The sequence below is a fragment of the Mesoplodon bidens genome (assembly GCF_964165515.1).
Source record: "Mesoplodon bidens genome assembly, chromosome: 8".
Classification (NCBI taxonomy): Eukaryota; Metazoa; Chordata; class Mammalia; order Artiodactyla; family Ziphiidae; genus Mesoplodon; species Mesoplodon bidens.
This window is the reverse complement of record NC_138165.1, coordinates 45,667,000-45,686,937: the sequence shown is the minus strand read 5'-3', so window position 1 is coordinate 45,686,937 and position 19,938 is coordinate 45,667,000. Positions and strand designations below refer to the sequence as shown.

The following is a 19,938-nucleotide window of genomic DNA, read 5'->3' as shown; positions in this document are numbered from 1 at the left end:
TATTCTTAATATTTCTTTTATCTTTCTCCCTCTCTTTTTCTGCCTTCCTCTTCATGATTGTTCTCATATACTTGATTTTCTTAGCAAAAAATATTGTGTTCATTATGTAAGATACTGGTTTGGTGGCAGTAAACCAACCAAATAACTAAATAAAAAGCAATGAGAGAAGTTTGTATAAGACAGAAGTTAAAGTAAACTTCTCTCCCACATAATTTTCCAAGCACAAGTATGTGAGAGCATCATAGTGTCAAGGATCCAGATTCTTTATTTTGTTGCTCTGCCATCTCTAGGGTGCTTCCTTCATCCACGTTGTCCATGTCTATGTGCCAGGTAGCAGAATTAGTATTCATCAGTTTTTTACTTTCCATTGGCCAGAAATCTGTGGAGAACAATTAGCAGGCAGAGCCACGGTTGTCTTCTGATGCCCTAAGAATGTAGGCGTTCCATAAGCTTGATCATTGGGAAGCAATCACCATTTATATTCATATTAGAATGCAAAAAGTTTGGACTGCCATTCAAATATGGCAAAGCAAAACACCTATTGACCCTCATTGTCCTTACCCAAAAATCTCACTGAAATCATGGTAAAAAAATTTTTAAAAGAAAACCTCAAAAATTTACAAGCATAGTGAGGATGGGAGAGGAGATAATAGCTAAGAGACATTAACAAAACAGACTTAGGATAACTGACTTAGAGGAAGAAGAAATGAAATGTGCAGTAAGAGGGAGGATGGAGGATGCCAAGAAGCATGCTGATTAGGCTGCCAAATCCTTCAAAGCCCAGAAATTAGAGCCACAAGTTGTCTCTGAATGTGGGAAACAGATGAGGCTGAAAACAAGAGGTTGGTGGCTTGCATAAAAGCAGTTCGACCACTAGATCTCCTCACCACCCCTGCACAGCCAGGTAACAGACCTTCCCTCCTCTGCAGACGGCTTTAGCAGAGATGTCTCCAAGCAAATTTGAACAGATAGTTTAGTTAATATGTTTGCCTATATTGAAAGCAGCCTTATTATTCTGTGGGAAGTTTAGAGCTGAAATAACAATATATACAGAGAAAACTAAACAAACAGGAAAAAAGGCAAGTATTGATGTTATCTTCAGAGAAAATATCCACCGTGTACAAGAATGGATATTTAACCACAGTATACTACCTGGCTCAGCTAAGGAGAGTATTTACATAGTCACAATAGTGTAAGCACTTAAATATTTGTTTATATTTATGGTATAATTATATTGGGAGGATGAGGGTGGGGAAGTGTGGAGATGATAGGAAGGAGATACGAGAGCTAAATCCTTATTTATTTATTTATTTATTTATTTATTTATTTATTTTTTGTGGTACGCAGGCCTCTCACTGCTGTGGCCTCTCCCGTTGCAGAGCACAGGCTCTGGACGCGCAGGCTCAGCGGCCATGGCTCACGGGCCCAGCCGCTCCGTGGCACGTGGGATCCTCCCGGACTGGGGCACGAACCCATGCCCCCCGCATCGGCAGTCGGACTCTCAACCACTGCGCCACCAGGGAAGCCCCTAAATCCTGATTTTTTATGGTAGAAAATCAATGGATAATAACTAAAAGTAAAAGCTTTAGAAATGGTAGTATAAGCATTTTATAATAGAAAGGCAGAGGTAAATACCTAAAGAAACTACTGAAAGTATCTAAAATGGAATTGAAGGGGTGGGGCAGATTAGATTAAAGAGAGGTCAGGCAAAAGATCTCTATATTTTGTCTTATAGAACTGTCTGACTTTTTATTTTAACTTTTTTTAAAATTTTATTTAATTTATTTATTTTTGGCTGCACTGGGTCTTCATTGCTGCGCACAGGCTTTCTCTAGTTGCAGTGAGCAGGGGCTACTCTTCGTTGAGGCGCGTGGGCTTCATATTGCAGTGGCTTCCCTTGTTGTGGGGCATGGGCTCTAGGCACGTGGGCTTCAGTAGTTGTGGCATGCAGGCTCAGTAGTTGTCACTCGCGGGCTCTATAGCTCAGGCTCAGTAGTTGTGCTGCACAAGCTTAGTTGCTCTGCGGCATGTGAGATCTCAGACCAGGGCTCGAACCCGTGTCCCCTGCATTGGCAGGTGGATTCTTAACCACTGCACCACCAGGGAAGCCCCTAGAACTGTCTGACTTTTAAAAGTCTGATAAAAATTTAAAATTAAATTTAGGGAATTCCCTGGTGATCCAGTGGTTAGGTGGTCCTGCTGAGGGCCCGAGTTCAATCCCTGGTCGGGGAACTAAGATCCCGCAAGCCACATGGCACAGCCAAAAAAAATAAAAAATTAATTTAATTAAAAGAAATTAAGGTGTTGAAATGAATGCTTCCTTTCCAAGAAGGAACTTTTCTGAATATACAGTTGACTTGAAGATATCTACCATAATTTTTTTACTAATCGATTTTTCTGTTAAATATTATACAAAACTCCTGCCCTCGTTGTGCCTAGTCTTTTTTCTTTAATTAAACTTTTAATTTCGAGAAAATTATAGGTTCACATGCAGTTGTAAGAAATAATACAGAAGGATCCCATATTCCCTTTACCCAGTTTCCCTCAATGAGAACGTCTTGCAAAACTATGGTACAACAACATCGCAACCAGGTTACTGACATTGATACAGTCAAGAAACGGACAGGCCCCTCACCACAAAGATTCCTCACATTGCCCTTTTATAGCCATACCCACCTCCCTCTGCCTCCCCTGACCCCACCCCCTGACCCCTGGAAATGGCTAATTAGTTCTCCATTTCTATAATTTTGTCATTAGAGAATTTTTTTATAAATGAAATCATACAGTATGTGAACTTTGGGGATTCGATTTATTCATTCAGCATAATTCCCTGGAGGTTTGTCCAAGTGTCTGTGATTCACAATAATTCATTCTTTTTTATTCCTGAGTAGTACTCCAAGGAATAGATGTGTCACAGTTTGTTTGAAGGACATCAGTGTTCTTTCTGGGTTTGGCTCTTACAAATAAAGCTGCAATGAACATTTTGGTACAGATTTTTAAGTGACATACACTTCCCATTTCTCTAAGATAAGTGCCCAAGAGTACAATTTTGGGGCCATATAGTGGTTGAATGTTTAGGTATTTTTTGTGACAGTTTTATTGAAATATAGTTCACCCATTTAAAGTGTACAACTCAATGATTTTTAGTGTATTCACAGAGTTGTGCAACCATCAGTACAATTAATTTTAAAACATTTTCATCACCTCAAAAAGATACCCCAGGGCTTCCCTGGTGGCGCAGTGGTTGAGAGTCTGCCTGCCAATGCAGGGGACAGGGGTTCGTGCCCTGGTCTGGGAAGATCCCACATGCCGCGGAGCCGCTGGGCCCGTGAGCCATGGCCGCTGAGCCTGCACGTCCGGAGCCTGTGTTCTGCAACGGGAGAGGCCACAACTGTGAGAGGCCTGCATACCTCAAAAAAAAAAAAAAAAAAAAAGATACCCCACATCCCTAGGCTATCATTCCCCAGTCTCCCCAACCCTCCAATCCTAAACAATCACTAATCTAATTTCTATCTCTATATTTGCCCCTTCTGGACATTTCATATATGTGTAATTATGTGGAGGTTTTGCGACTGGCTTCTTTCACTGAGCATGTTTTCAAGGTTCATTCATGTTCTAACAAGTATCAGTACTTTGTTCCTTTTATGGCTGAATAATATTCCATTATATAGATACAGCACATTTTGTTGATCCACTCATCAGCTGATGGACATTTGGCTTGTTCCTATCTTTTGCTATATGGATAATGCTGCTATGAACATCCATGTACAAGTTTTTGCATGAGCATATATATGCATTTCTCTTGGGCATATACCTGGGAGTGGAATTGCTGGGTCATATGGTAACTCCATGTTTAAATTTTTGAGGAACTTCAAATGGTGCAGCCACCTTGTTTTCCAAGGTGGCTGCACCATTTGTCATTCTCACCAGCAGTGTTATAAAGGTTCTGATTTCTCCACATCCTCATCAACACTTGTTATTATCTGACTTTTTAATTCTAGCCATCCTAGTAGGTATGAAGTGGTATCTCATCGTGGTTTTGATTTGCATTTCTCTGATCACTAGTGATATTGAGCATCTTTTCATGTGCTTATTGGCCATTTGTATATCTTCTTTGGAGAAATGTCTGTTCAGATGCTTTTCTCATATTTTAACTTGGGTTGCCTTTTTATTGATGAGTTGTAAGAGTTCTTTATATATTTTGGATACTAGATCCTTATCAGACTTTGCAAATATTTTCTCCCATTCTGAGGGTTGTCTTTGCATGTTTAATTTTATAAGATACCACCAATCTGTTTTCAGAATGGGCTTACCATTTTATATTCCTACCAGCAATGTATGAGCATTCCAGTTTATATGCATTCTCATCAGCATTTGGTGTTGTCATTATTTTTAATTATAGTCATTCTGATAGATGTATAGTGATATTTCATTGCAGTTTTAAATTTGTATTTTCTTTTTTTAAAAAATAAATTTATTTATTTATTTATTTTTGGCTGTGTTGGGTTTTCGTTGCTGTGCGCGGGCTTTCTCTAGTTGCAGTGAGCGGGGGCTACTCTTTGTTGCAGTGCCCGGGCTTCTCATTGTCATGGCTCCTCTTGTTTCAGAGGATGGGCTCTAGGCTCAGGGCTTCAGTAGTTGTGGCACGTGGGCTCAGTAGTTGTGGCTCATGGGCTCTAGAGCTCAGGCTCAGTAGTTATGGCACATGGGTTTAGTTGCTCCGCGGCATGTGGGATCTTCCTCAGCCAGGGCTCGAACCTGTGTCCCTTGCTTTGGCAGGCAGATTCTTAACCACTGTGCCACCAGGGAAGCCCATAAATTTGTATTTTCTAATGGCTAATGATGTTGAACATCTAAATGTGCTTATTTGCCAACTATCTACTTCCTTCAGTGAGTTATACATTCTGTTCATAAGTTTGCCTATTTTTCTAATTGGATTATTTGGTTTTTTACTATTGAGTTTTGAGAGTTCTTTATCTATTCTAGATACTAGTCCTTTGTCAGATATATGAATTCCAAAGTTTTCTCCCAGTTTGTAGCTTGCCTTTTCATCCTGTTAACAGCATTTTTCCTAGAGCAAAGGAAAAAATTTTTTCATTTTGATGAGGGCCAATTTACTAGTTTTTCATTTTTACAGATAGTGTTTTAGGGTCCAATCTAAGACCTAGTCCTTTGATCCTAAAGTCTCTGCCTGGTCTTAGATTCTGAAGGTTTTCTCATATTTTTGTTCTTGTTTTGTTTTTTCCCTAAAAGTTTGGTTTTACATTTTGCCTTTGAGTACATAATCCATTTGAGTTAATTTTTAATAAGATGTGAGGTTTAAGTCTCGGTTCCTTTTTTGACCTATGGATATCCAGTTGCTCTAGCACCATTTTGGGGATAGTCATTAGTTAAATCCATTTCCCCTATAACATGCCTTCACTAATCAAGGGATTTTAATTATTGCTACAAAAGACTTGCATGTCCTCCAAGCTGCACATAGCCTGAACAGAAAGATGTTTGCCTGAGTAATCATTCCACAAACTTGGAGTCAGCTGCAGGTAGTTTGAGTTAAGCCAAGAGTCAGCTGTGTCTAGTTCCAGCTGAGCTGGTTAAGACTGGATGGGACCACCAACCCTTCAACTGGGCCCACAAAAGTGTCCTCTCGGTGACCTCTGGGATGTGCAGAGGCCTATAGCTTAGTCATGCTTGTACAGAACCACGATTATTACACCTTTTCCCAGTCACCTTTCCTCACACTCCCCACGCTCCCTATACCTCAGACTACCCTGTTTCTTTATTCTTTACCCTATAAATGCTCCAAGCCCCCAGCCTTCGGGCAGGCGGATTTGAGATTTGTCCTCCTGTCTCTCCTCCCTCGGTCTGCCTCGCGAATAAACCCTCTCTTTGCTGCAAACCTTGTTGTGCATCAGGCAAAACAAGCCTAGTTCAGTAACAAAAGTCTATTCCTGTTTTTCCTCAATTGAATTACTGTTTCATGTTTGTCAAAAATTAGTTGGACAGGGCTTCCCTGGTGGCACAGTGGTTAAGAATCCGCCTGCCAATGCAGGGGACATGGGTTTGAGCCCTGGTCCAGGAAGATCCCACATGCTGCAGAGCAACTAAGCCCATGCGCCACAACTACTGAGCCTGCGCTCTAGAACCCGTAAGCCACAAGTACTGAAGCCTGTGCACCTAGAGCCCATGCTCCGCAACAAGAGAAACCACTGCAATGAGAAGCCCGCGCACTGCAACTAGAGAAAGCCTGCGCGCAGCAACGAAGACCCAACGCAGCCCAAAATAAAATAAATAAAATAAATAAAATAAATAAATTTATTTTAAAAAAATTAGTTGGACATATTTCTGTGAGTCTATTTCTGGCTTCTATTTATCTGTGTGTCTACCCCTCGGCTAGTACCACATTGCCTTGATCACTATAGCTACTTGGTAGGCCATAATATCAGATAGAGTGATTCCTCCCACTTTATTCATCTTCCTCAAGATGCTTTTAGTTATTTTGGGACTGTGCCTTTCCATATAAATTTTAGAATAAATTTATCTAGGTCTCCAAATACCCTAATTTTTAAATTAATTAAATGTATATAATTTAAAAGAGCTATCTAGAGAATACTATTTCAGTCATATTTTTGTCTTTTTAAATTACTTTGTGACATATAGTACAAGTTGGACTAATGCCTATGGCTGGCACTGATTGACTCCTTGACATTGCAGTTTAAAAAGTTGAGTAAGCCATTAGGTTTTTATATTGCTTCAATTAAGGCAAATGCGGGTAAGGAGGTAAAACTGCCATTTGTTTACAGACTTCTACTGCACAGAATGAACATGGTTCATTATAAATATGTTTTTCAATCAAATCAACAAGAAAGAGATAACCAACCCAACAGGAAAGTGCACAAATAGTATAAACAGTTAATTTCACAAACAAAGACATGAATGAAGATGCTCAAACCCACTAGTAAACATAGAAATGCAAATTAAAGTCATAGCAGATCTTTTGGGGGGGCAGGATCTTTCAAAGTGTTAAACATGCACAGCCTTTAACCAACAATTCTACTGCTGGGAATAGTTTATCATACAGAAAACTTAAATGCATATAGAAATATAAAACACAGGATATCCATGTTAGCGTTGTTTGTATAGAGAAAAATCAAAACAACAGAAGTTCATAAATGTGGGACTCACCAAGTTAATTGTATTTAGCCATATTATTATTATTATTGTGGTACGCAGGCCTCTCACTGTTGTGGCTTCTCCCGTTGCGGAGCACAGGCTCCGGACGCACAGGCTCAGTGGCCATGGCTCACGGGCCCAGCCGCTCCGCAGCATGTGGGATCTTCCCGGACCGGGGCACGAACCCATGTCCCCTGCATCGGCAGGCGGACTCTCAACCACTGCGCCACCAGGGAAGCCCTAGCCATATTATTTATACTCTGTAATCATTAAAAAGAATGGAGGAGTGGGGAGGGCGGTGGGCACGCTGAGGGGCTGCCAGCGGTCTCTTGAGTGGGCTGGAGCGTGGCCGCGGCTGCTCTCTCCGGACAGCCGCACCATGGCGGAGGAGGAGCTCGAGGCGCTGAGGAAGCACAGGCTGGCCGAGCTGCAGGCGAAGCACGGGGACCCTGGCGATGTAGCACAACAGGAAGCAAAGCAAAGGGAAGCAGAAATGAGGAACAGTATCTTAGCCCAAGTTCTGGATCAGTCAGCCCGGGCCCGATTAAGTAACTTAGCACTTGTAAAGCCTGAGAAAACTAAAGCAGTAGAGAATTACCTTATACAGATGGCACGGTATGGACAACTAAGTGGGAAGGTATCAGAACAAGGTTTAATAGAAATCCTCGAAAAAGTAAGCCAACAAACAGAAAAGAAAACAACAGTTAAATTCAGCAGAAGAAAAGTAATGGACTCTGATGAAGATGACGATTATTGAATTTAAGACGTCTAGAGACTGGAACTTAATGGAGCAATTCTAGGACAGATAACACTTGGCTGAAGTTTAAGATCTCGATGGGATGTTTACTTTGTTTACTGTCTATATGCCTTTTAAAAATAAACTTGTTATGCAAAAAAAAAAAAAAGAATGGAGGAGATCTATATGTATTTACATGAAAAGATCACTAAGATGTATTGGATAAATGAAAACATGTCACAGAGTGATACGTATAATAAGGTTACAAACATGTAAAAATGTGTAGATCTACAAAGGTGTGTAGAGATATGTAGGAATAACATATATATTACGTATGGCGAGGGAATGGGATTGGAGGTAGATTGGGGAGAATGAGGATTAGGGAAGAGGCCTTTCTGGTTTCACTTTATATATTTCTGTATTGTTCAAATTATTTTTACATTAAGCTCGTTTCATGCATTTCTTTAGTACTTGTAATATTTTAAGATGTTGTGTGTGCGTTTTAGATTGCTGCCAACCTCAAGTAACTCTTATAAGTCAAATTGAACGTATTTAACTGAATGTATAGGAGTAATATAATATTGGCCGACCAAAAATGACTTTTGTTTCCCACCTAATTTATTACGGACTCTTTTAGATTTATGCTATTTTTCAGGGATTATTCCCACATATCACTAAACAACTCTCTTGGCGTTTTAGACAAAGGCAAATCTGGTGCTCATTAGTGAGTCATTTTCTTTGGCTCTGATAAAACTAACATGGGGTTTTAGAGGCACAGAAGTGAGCATTGATCTACTCTTAGACTGTAAGCAGCAGAGATTGTAAAAAGTCGACCATCATTTTCATAGGCAGGGGATACTGGCCATCCATTCCTAATGGGGCAAGAATTTTCAATTTATTTTCTGAAGACTTGTTGAACTTGTGTCTATCCATCCCAGCATCCAGCCTCCGGTGGCACTTGCAAATAGCCTTCCTTTTGTTGCCATGTTTATCAGTCAAGGGTTTTGTCTGCAAGTGACTGAATCATGGCTGGCTATCTTAAGCAAAAAAGAAATTTATTAGAAGGTCATCAGGGCTGACCGAATTGATGAGAGGCCAGATGGCCCCACTTGAGAAATGGGAATAATCTCAGGGTGGACAGTATGACCAGGCTGAGCAACAGAAATCATGGCAATGGTCACCTAAGAGGACAAGGCCTCTGCCTCTGTGATAGATCTGACCTCACAACCTTGCATGACAAAGTGCAGGACAGTGTCCAATAGGAAGATCCAAAGCCATGTGTCCCCTGAATCTGTCAAGGCCAAGTTGGCTACTATCTCCCACTGAAAATACATGTATTGGGAGATTTCTCAAAAGGTAGATGAGAGTGCTAGAACAAAATGCCACAGTTTGCATGGTGGCCATGGCTAAGGGCAAAATTGTGGACTATTATTAACTTGTTAATATGATATTCTCACAGTGATATCAGAGCACAGTTCTTGAGTTACCTTGCTTTTTCACAAGATCACTCGTTTTCATATAAGAATAATACATCTTACCGGTATCAACAATTGTAAAGTGGTCTTGTTTCATTAGCAATCAATAAACAGCCACATATTGGGGAAGGAAGCGTTTTAAAGTATATAGAAGGCAAACAACAGGTTATTATGGATCTCTTTTTTTTCAGCCATAGAAAGTTATAATTAGGTTTAAATAGGTAAACATGGTGGATTTAACAAATGCATTACTATTCTCTCCTTCCTGAAATCCCACTAAAATGACACTAAATGGATATATTTTAAAAGATCTTTATCTAATATGAAGATTTTGGATGCTAGAAAACAGACGTGAGTGGCAACTACCTTAGCAGAACAAGGAAGCTTGATCCTGTCTTAGTAGTGAGGGAATCTGAGAAGTAACCATTACACTGTAGAGAAAAAGAAAAATGCTCAAAAATTGATAGTGTCATATACTTGCATAAGTGGTAAAAATGTGAGAATTGGTTGAAAGTGTGTCAAGTTATCATCATAACTCCCAGATCCATGCCCCAACTCTGATCAGCTTAATCACTGCTCTTCTCCTTCTATAGAAGACTCAAGGGTTGTTTTCCCCCTTTGAAGAGGGCAAAATAGAGGATCTCTGGACAGGCCAAGATCAGTTACAATAGAGAGTAGAAGTAATGTACTCAAAACAGAGGTATTAAGTGGATATTTTCATAATGAATGATGAGGCCCTGGTTTCTTTCCCCACTCGGCTTCCAGGTAATGGCAGCCAGACTATCTCTTCCAAGCAAGTTATTGGAAGATTCTTATCTGGGGAATAGGACCAGTCTAAGAGCTCAGACTTAAGCTACCTTTCACAACAACACAGCCCGGCCAAATCACCCTAAAATGAAGATCCCGGCCAACAAGACTCACCTGTGTACTCTGGGTCTTCCTTTTTTTACTTCCAATTCTTAAGTATGAGCAAACACTCAAGGGTCACCAGAAATTGAGAAAGCATCTAATACAAAAAGCAGTGATGAAGACAAATGAACAGAAGGGACTTGGAGGCAACAGAGACTAAGTAGAGAGAAGAAAATTTCAAAATCCAACAAACCAATATCCTTATACAGTCAAAAGGACTGTACGTCCATGAAATATAAATATCTACCTTTAAAAGGGTTCATTCCAGGGGAAGAAGAGCAATCTCAGGGGGTTGGAGGGTGGAGCAGGGAGAGGAATGATGGCAGAAATGAAAAACTGAATAGAAGTGTTGGAAGATAAAGTTAGGGAAATCTCTCAAAAAGTAAACAAAAAAGACAAGTGTGAAAGACAGAAGAAGAGATCAGGAAAACTAGAGGATAAGACAATAAGTTCCAACATCTAATATACAGTAATATGAATGCTAGAAAGGGAGAACTTGAGAAACAGAGAGGAGAAAGCAGCAAAATAATCAAGAAAAATTCCCAAGGGACTTCCCTGATGGTCCAGTGGTTAGGACTCCACGTTTCCACTGCAGGGGACATGGTTCGATCCCTGCCTGGTTGGGGAACTAAGATCCCGCAAGCTGCACAGCTGGCCAAAAAAAAAAGAGAAAAAAGAAAAATTCCCAATATTTGAGTATTCCAGATGCTAGGAGCCCACCATCCAAAACAATGGTGGGGAAAGTCTCTCGAAGAACATACAACTTCATGAAATTTCACAGCACCAGGGACAAAGAGAAGATTTAACAAGATTCTGGGGTTGGGGAGAAAGAAATTCAGGAATCAAAATATCATCAGACTTCTCAACAGCAACACTGGAAAGCTTGATGCAATGAAGCTTTGATGTCATTAAAATTCTGAGGAGGATAATTTCTAACTGAGAATTCTATAAATTATCAGTCAAGCATATCAGCCAGGATCCTGGCCGGAAAAGAGAGAGTGCACTCCAGGAGGATAATGGAGAAGCTTTAATAAAGGAACTGGCTGTGAAGGTTTGAGCAGAGCCTATTACCACCAGGGCACAAAGGGAAGAATGAATTCCTAGCATGCAGAGGGTAGATTCTCGCAAATGGTTACAAGACAAGAGCTGCATCCTTTAGCAGAGGATGCGGATAATTGCCTCAGGCTGATGGGAAGGAGGCCAGGAAATATAGGCCCCAATCTCCCTCCTCTTGCCTCCCTCCAATCTCCTACCTGTTTCCCACTGGCCAGACACCCTAAAGGCCAGATGGCAAGTGACTCCAACAATGTTGTTTGTAAACCTCAGCTCTCAGGAAACTGAGTAGGCTGGAGATGGGTAGAGTAAGTTATAAAGACTAAATCTGCTAAAATGTGTAAAGCCTTTAGAATAATGTCCATCATTTTTTTTTTTTTTTTTTTGCCCACACTGCTGGGCTTGGAAGCTTAGTTCCCCAACCAGGGATGGAACCTGCGCCCTTGGCGGTGAAAGTGCAGAGTTCTAACCACTGTACCGCCTGGGAATTCCCAATGCCCGTCACCTTTTAAACACTCAATATATCATAGTTATTATTGTTGTTGCTGTTATTGTTAGTTCACTATCATTATTGTCATTAACAGGGAACTATTAAAATTCACGTGAAATCAAGTACTGACAAACTTTCTAACCATTTTCTAAATCCACTTCCTCTTTCCCTGATAAGGTTCTTCAACACAAATACATAAAATATATTATAAAATTTTATTAGCATAAAAAATATTTCCACTGATTCCAGGGACTTTTCAAATTATTTCCAGATTTATTAGTGATACTTCATTTGGAATAAATTTTTATTGGACTTACTGGTAGTGATGTGTAATTCAGAAGTAGTGTGACTGGGCAGAGATAACCACAAAGAATTAAGTCAGCACTGCTATTTTCCAGGAAAATATTATGGCCTTAATAGTACTTTCCCATGAAGTAACTTAATCAGATCACCATAGTGCGATGTTTTGCAAATAAGTACTATAATCCCCAGAAGGGCTAAACAGAATGGGGTAAGAGGTTGGGGTGGGTGGAGTGCTTAATAATAAAATAACAGAATTGAATCGAGCTCAAAATATGACTAGTTCAAAACACAAATAGCCATTATTACACAAAATGTATTGTTCAGTGTTTCACCACATGTGATGTAAGTTTGAATAATAATGAGATGCCAGTTTTGGTCTACCAAATTAGTAAAACTTTAAAAAATTATTCTATCTAGTGTTTGTTGGAGTGGAAGAAAAATGGTACTCATACTGATGGTGGAGTGTTTATTAGTGCAAACCTTTCTAGAGAGCAAGCTGGTATTATGTATTAAAAGTCCTTAAAACATTCAGACCCATCACAGTCTACACGGAGGAGACAGAAATGAAAAGGATACCATAGTATGCATGGTAGAAATGTGTTCCGTGCACTATGGGAACAGAGAAGTAGAAATGATTCAAGAAATAAACTGCTCAAAAGAAGCAAAGATCATTTCACAAGAGATGGCATTTGGATAGGATTTTGAAGAGTAATAAAAGTTCATCTGTCAGAGAGAAAAATTTCAGAAGTTAGTCACACTTCTCCAGAGTTACATATCACTATGCAAAAACACAGCAGCGTGGAAAGGCATAACTCATCAATAGTGAGACTTTTGATGTGTCTGGAGAGGTGGGAGACAGTTCCTGACATTGCTTTTAAAATCGTAACATAGAGACAAGTTAAACAATTGCCTATCTGCAGCACTCCCTCCCCCCCAACCACCAAAACCCCCTAATCTGGCAAAAAAGAAGATGAAACAAGAAGGCTGACATAGAGACAAATATTTAGGAAGCTAAAGTGGAATTTGTTCCAAGCAAAAGGGCAGCCAGGTTAGCAAGGAGTGGGCATGAGCTGGTAGTGGCAAGTAGCCTGAGATGCCACACTACCACTTATAATTGTATTAAATATTTAAGAATAAAATAACTATTTTATAATATATTGACTATTTTGAAAAAAAATCAATTTTAATAAAGAAGTCATGTTTGCCGCTTTTACTAATGAACTTCTATAACCACAAGCACACCAGGAAGGATGACAGAAATAAGGAAAATTTGAGATACGTTTTTAAAAAATATTTATTTTATTATTTATTTTTGGCTGTGCTGGGTCTTAGTTGCGGCATCCAGGATCTTCACTGTGGTATGTGGGCTTCTTAGTTGAGGCATGCGGACTCTTAGTTGTGGCTTGCATGTGGCATCTAGTTCCCCGACCAGAGATCGAACCCGGGCCCCCTGCACTGGGAGTGCAGAGTCTTACCCACGGGACCATCAGGGAAGTCCCTGAGATACACTTTTTAAAAACCCAGGAAGATCTGAATGCAGCAGTAACAGCTGGCAGTAACTGTTATCAACTAAAAGAAAAGAGAGCAGTAGATGTCTGCCTGCATTCTGAGTCTCCCTGCTTCCTTTTCCCTGGTTTAGAGTAAACTTCTCTGTCCTCCCTTAAAAATTTCTTCTTCCATCTCCTCATCGCTTCTTAATTGGGAAATCCCAGGCAGAGGAGGGGATGGGCCAGCAGTCAGAGTACACAGGACTCCCCCGCCTCTCACATCCAGCTGTGCACATTTTCTTTGACTAGCTGAGAGGGATAAAAGCCAAGAAGGGGAAGAGAGGAAATTCCACTTGGAGAGTCCTAAATGTACACTATTTCTTGAAATGTCTTTCTTCTCTTTATTTCCTCAAGCCGTGTGTGTGTGTGTGTGTGTGTGCGTGTGTGTGTGTGTGTGTGTGCGTGTGTGTGTGTGTCAGACAGAGAAAGAGAAGAAGAAGGAGGAGGAAGGGAGGGAGAGTGGGAGGGAGAGGGAATTTGAAGTTATTCAGTTGCCAGTTGGTTTGCACCTCTGCTGCCATCTCCACCCTGCTCTATTGGTGAGGGGGAGAGATATAAGGATAATGACAATTTAAATGGAAGACCTTTTAAAATACAGATTTATGTTTTATTCTAATTTGCAAATTATATATTCTGGGACCGGTAGTCATGTACCATAGCTAATTTTCCAAAATTAAGAATGTCACCTGGATTGTGATACTCCAATGGAATAATCAATGTGGACTTCTTTGAAAAATATGCTATAAAGCACCAAGGGAATTGGCATTTACTGAGTGCCTGTTATATGCCTGGTACTTCCCATGTGTTAGCTCACAGAAATCTCACAGGAACCCTGCAACCTATTTACCCACATATTACAGACAAGTAAACTGAAGTTCAGTGAGATAAAACATGCTCAGAAAAAAAAGAAAAAAACAAAAAACATGCTCAGGGTCATAGAGCTAATCCATCTGATTTCAAATCTGTTCTCTTCTCAGTACCACACTGTCTCTCTCTTACAAGTTATCATTATTATTATGATGGGTACGCTTCTGAGGTTGAAGGTGAATTCAATGGAATAACTATGTTTGTGGCAGGGCTTTACCAAAACAGGGCTGTTTTCAAGAATATATTTGTTCATTTGCTCAACAAACCTTACTGATGTGCCAATGATATGTCCTGAATTGACTCTTGATTCAGAAAATGTTATCATAAAAATGAACTCTTAAGATAGTCTGAGAGAAATTCATTCTACCTGTGGAGGATAAAGGAAGGTTTCATGAGGGAGAGGGAACAAAATTTTGAATAGATTGTTTTCTGGTGGAGGAAGGGGAAACATAGATGTATGTGGTACATTTAGAAATGGCAAATATCAACACCCAATGAAAAATGGCAAAAGTTGTGTGAAAAGCAATGTGCAGGTCTCTGGCACTGAAACTCTGAGCAGATCCAATGGCACAGCAAAAATGAAACATGGAAATATGTCCTTGTAGTACTTGAAATGATCATAAAGCAGACTCATGAGTGCTGATGTTCCTGACTTTCATTTCTTCCTCTCCAAGCCAAAAAGGGATAACAAGCCCACAGTTCTGGGACCTCCTGATCTGAGGAATTCCACATTCTTACAGGTAGCAGAGATGACCAAACTTTAGACACGCTTTCATGATAACTATGAGGTGCATTAGAAAGGAGCATCCCTACAATATTGTATCCTTGATCTCAGACAAGTCTGAGTCACCATTCTTGCCAATCCTTAAAATCCACCCGGTTTTAGTAGTTCAGCCTAGCACAAAAAGAGAGTCCCAGAGCTAGAAATACAAATGATCAATAAGCATACAAGAATATATTCAACCTCATTGTTTTAGGATCTACCTAAGTAAATGTGAAATCTAGGGGGCTATAAGACATTTCTCAATGTTTCTCATACTTTTCATGTTTCTGTCCTTTTGCATTATTAGGCTTCGAGATAATTTCTCTTTTCTATATCCCAGGTCTTATTCAGTCTTCAGTTGTCTCCATTCTGCTATTCAGCTCATCTATTGAGGTTTTGTTTCAATTATCATATTTTTCATTACCATCATTGTTCATTGGATCTCTTTCATAATATTCTGTTCTTGTTTCATGGTTACAACCCACTCTTACCTCTTGCTCTATAAATTCAACTTCCACAGATGTTAGCTGAGTTAAGTGCTTCCCTTTCACGGTTGTGATTATTCCTTTAATGGTTGGTGATGCTTGCTTTTCAGTTCCTCCGTGTCTTTGAGATACCACATTTGCCTGTCTGAGAATTCTGCTTCTGTTCAACAGAGTCTGCACCAGTTATTGCTGGGAAAGAGTTGAATCTGATGCCTATTGGGAATGTTACAGTAGCTTATCTTCTGGAAATACCAGCTCCTTTCTGAGTGTAAAAAGTCACCCAGGGAGCTTCCCTGGTGGCACAGTGGTTGAGAGTCCGCCTGCCGATGCAGGGGATGCGGGTTCGTGCCCCGGTCCAGGAGGATCCCACATGCCGCAGAGCGGCTGGGCCCATGGGCCATGGCCGCTGGGCCTGCGCGTCCAGAGCCTGTGCTCCGCAGCGGGAGAGGCCACAGCAGTGAGAGGCCTGCGTACCACAAAAAAAAAAAAAAAAAAAAAAAAAAAAGTCCCCCAGCGTAGTGCCCTGCCTCTGGCCCAAGTGCTCACCCTCACTGCTCTAGTTAGGAGGGAACAGTTCTGCTGTCTCCCTCTTGCCTGGCCAGGGCTGATCTGGTTGACCACTCTGGATGCTTCCCCAGTCATACTAACGATTGCTGAAGGGACACTTTCTATTCCTTACAGTCACTGCTATGTGTTCAGAGCAATCCCGAAGCCAATCCCACCTTTAGCAGAAGCACTTTCCTGCTTATGTATTTTCCTCTACTTAGCTAACCATATCTGTTTCTCTTTGGAATTTTTCAAAATTGCTGCTTGATGATGGCGTTTTCCTGATTTTTAGTCCTTCTATGAATGCATTTTTCTCTTAAATTTTTTAATTTTGTGGCTGCTGTGGAATTTCTATAAGGAAGAGAGTTAAGGGCTACAATCTGTTCCTTATGGAGGAGACTTTTTTTAAACATTTTATTTCATATTGGAGTATAGGTGATTAACAATGTCATAATTAGTTTCAGGTATACAGCAAAGTGATTCAGTTATACATATATATGTATCTATTCTTTTTCAAACTCTTTTCCCATTTAGATTGTTACATAATATTGAGCAGAGTTCCCTGTGGTATACAGTAGGTCCTTGTTGGTTATCCATTTTAAATATAGCAGTGTGTACATGTCAATCCCAAACTCCCTAACTATCCCTCCCTCCCATCCTTCCCCCCTGGTAACCATAAGTTCATGCTCTAAGTCTCTGAGACTGTTTCTGTATTGTAAATAAGTTCATTTGTATGTGTTTTGTTTTTTTGTTTTATGGATTCCACATATAAGCAATACCATACGATATTTGTCTTTGTCTGACTTACTTCATGGAGGAGACTTTTAAATCTAATGTTATGCATTGAGTGCTATTGAAACATAGGTAAATAAATAATTATTTCAAAAATGTGTATATATGTGTGTGGTCTTGTATATATTTACTTCTATTTATTTATTCTCCCAATAGCACCTAATGGCAAGGTATACTGAATATATGGTAATACAAACACACACACACACACACACACACACACACACACACGCTTTGCCATTAAATTAAAAAGTCTCTTCCTTCAGAACAGATTGCAGGGACTTCCCTGGTGGTGCAGTGGTTAAGAATCTGCCTGCCAGTGCAGGGGACACAGGTTCAAGCCCTGGTCCAGGAAGATCCCACATGTCACAGAGCAACTAAGCCCGTGAGCCACAACTACTGAGCCCACGTGCCACAACTACTGAAGCCTGTGCGCCTAGAGCCCGTGCTCCACAACAAGAGAAGCCACTGCAATGAGAAGCCCTCGCACTGCAATGAAGAGTAGCCCCTGCTTGCCTCAACTAGAGAAAGCCCGTATGCAGCAACGAAGACCCAATGCAGCCATAAATAAATAAATAAATAAATTTTAAAAAATAGATTGCAGTCCTTAATTCTCTCAAATAAATGAATTTAATTGGACCAAGGAGTCATAGAAGTTCATGAACTAGAGAACTCCTGAAAAGAGCCATGAAAGTTGAAGTAATTATGGAAAGAAACATGCTGTGGACAGTTTCTTGGCCCTTAAGAGATGCCCTCTAACTTCAGGATAAAAATTCAAACTCCTTAGGTTTGCAAAGAAGACTTGGCTCGTGCCTCCCTCTGGTCTCATTTCCGATCACTTCCCCATCTCCTACCATGCCCCTTTCCCCTGCTAAACTGAAGAACGTGCTGTTCTCCAAAGGAATCAGCTGTTTCAGTTTCTGAATTTCCACATGTGTATTTTCCTCTGCTTAGAACATTTTGGCCCTGGCAAGATTATCACATCCAAATATTAACACTGTTTAAAGATAATTCCTTGTTTAAAGACTCCAACTGATAATGTGTTTATTGCGATTAGCTACCATGTTTCATCCCATTATATGCAATATTATCTTCCTTTTCAAGGATGCCACAGCATGATTTATGTGTGTCAGCCTCCCCTTGACCCTAAGGCCATCAATATCTCTGAGCATTGGCCGTGCAGTGCCAGGGTATTAGGTAGGTATAAAGGCTTTCAGAAAACACCATATTTCCCTTCTCTGGGAGAAAACATGTTGGCTTTATTAATGATGTGTGAACAAGAATCAACAGACTTGGGTCTTAATCCAGATTCTGATAAATATGACCTTGACAAGCCAAGACAGTTTATTGGGTTGGCCAAAAAGTGCTTTCAATTTTTAAGTAAAAATAAAAGACACATTTTCACCAAGAACTTTACTGAACAACGTATTCTCCCTTCTGTTCCACCACCCTCTGCCATTTTTCAGGCAACTTCATAATTCCATCTTCCCAAAATTTTTACCTTTTTGAGCAAAGAACTGTTCCAGGTGCCTTTTACAGTCTTCCAGGGAATTAAAATTTTTTCCACTAAGAGAATTTTGTAAAGACTGAAATAAATGGAAATCTGAAGGTGCAGTGTCTAGCGAATATGGCAGATGAATCAGAACTTCCTGGCCAAGCTGTAACAGTTTTTGCTCCGTCATCAAGGAAACATGTGGTCTTGTGTTATCCTGATGGAAGATTATGTGTTTTCTGTTGACTAATTCTGGACTCTTTTCATCTAGTGCTGCTTTCAGTTGATCTAATTGGGAGCAGTACTTGTTGGAATTAATCGTTTGGTTTTCCAGAAGGAGCTCTTAATAGAGGACTCCCTTCCAATACCACCATATACACAACGTCACCTTCTTTGGATGAAGACCAACATTTGGTGTGGTTGGTGGTGGTTCATTTTGTTTGCCCCACAATCTCTTCCATTCCCCATTACTATACAGTATCCACTTTTCATTGCCTGTCACAATTTGTTTTAAAAACAGAACGTTTGCATTATGTTTCAATAGAGAATCGCATGTGGAAATAGGGTCAAGAAGGTTTTCTTCGCTTAACTTATGTGGAACCCAAACATCAAAGCGATTAACATAACCAAGTTGCTGCAAATGATTTTCAATGCTTGATTTGGATATTTTGAGTATGTCAGCTATCTCCCTCATGGTATAAGGTTGATTGTTCTTAATGAATGTCTCAATTTGATCATTATCAACTTCAAATGGTCTACCCAACTGTGGAGCATTGTCCAGCAAGAAATCTCTAGCATGAAACTTCGCAAACCATTTCTGACACATTCTGTCAGCCAGAGCACTTTCTCCGTATACTGCACAAATCTTTTTTTGCATTTCAGTTGTGTTTTTAACCTTTCTTGAAATAATAAAGCATACTATGCCGGAAATGTTGCTTTTTTCCTTCCATCTTCAATATTAAAATGGCTATACTAAAATTCACCAATTTTGATTTTTTTAAATGCATTTTGATATGACAGCTGTCACAATACAAACTAATAAAATTGTTTCAAATGAAATTAAAGACAACTAAGTGCTACTAGAGCCATCTTACAGGAAAAACCGAACGAACCTCTTGGCCAACACAATAATTTCTCTGGGCCTCTGTTTCTACATTGAGGATACACTCTCCACAAGAGGGTGTTAAAAAGGTGCTCCTCCACCTCTCTCCCAGTTTTCAAATTTGGTAAGAGATCAAATAAATTAAAAAAATTTTTTTCTGAATTAATTTAATTACTCAGTAACCAACATTATTATTTTATTTATTTAT

General features: G+C 39.9%; 2 protein-coding genes across 3 annotated transcripts in view; one reads left to right on the top strand and one right to left on the bottom strand.

Annotated features, from left to right (window-relative positions):
* NMI (N-myc and STAT interactor) overlaps positions 1-10,387 on the bottom strand; it is a 63,470-nt gene extending 53,083 nt beyond the window's left edge. For both annotated transcript variants that reach the window (XM_081243152.1, XM_081243153.1), the window contains exon 1: positions 10,303-10,387. The gene's annotated coding sequence lies outside the window, so the exon portion shown is untranslated. The remainder of the gene's footprint in view (positions 1-10,302) is intronic.
* LOC308621918 (programmed cell death protein 5) lies at positions 7,464-8,078 on the top strand. Its single transcript, XM_081242773.1, has one exon. The coding sequence runs from the start codon at positions 7,550-7,552 to the stop codon at positions 7,925-7,927; it is 378 nt and encodes a 125-aa protein (XP_081098899.1). The 5' UTR covers positions 7,464-7,549; the 3' UTR covers positions 7,928-8,078.
* Positions 10,388-19,938: the final 9,551 nt, after the last annotated feature.

What these genes read in the sequence shown, in the direction of transcription:
- LOC308621918 (XM_081242773.1), top strand. Translation starts at nt 7,550, where the DNA reads ATGGCGGAGGAGGAGCTCGAGGCGCTGAGGAAGCACAGGCTGGCCGAG.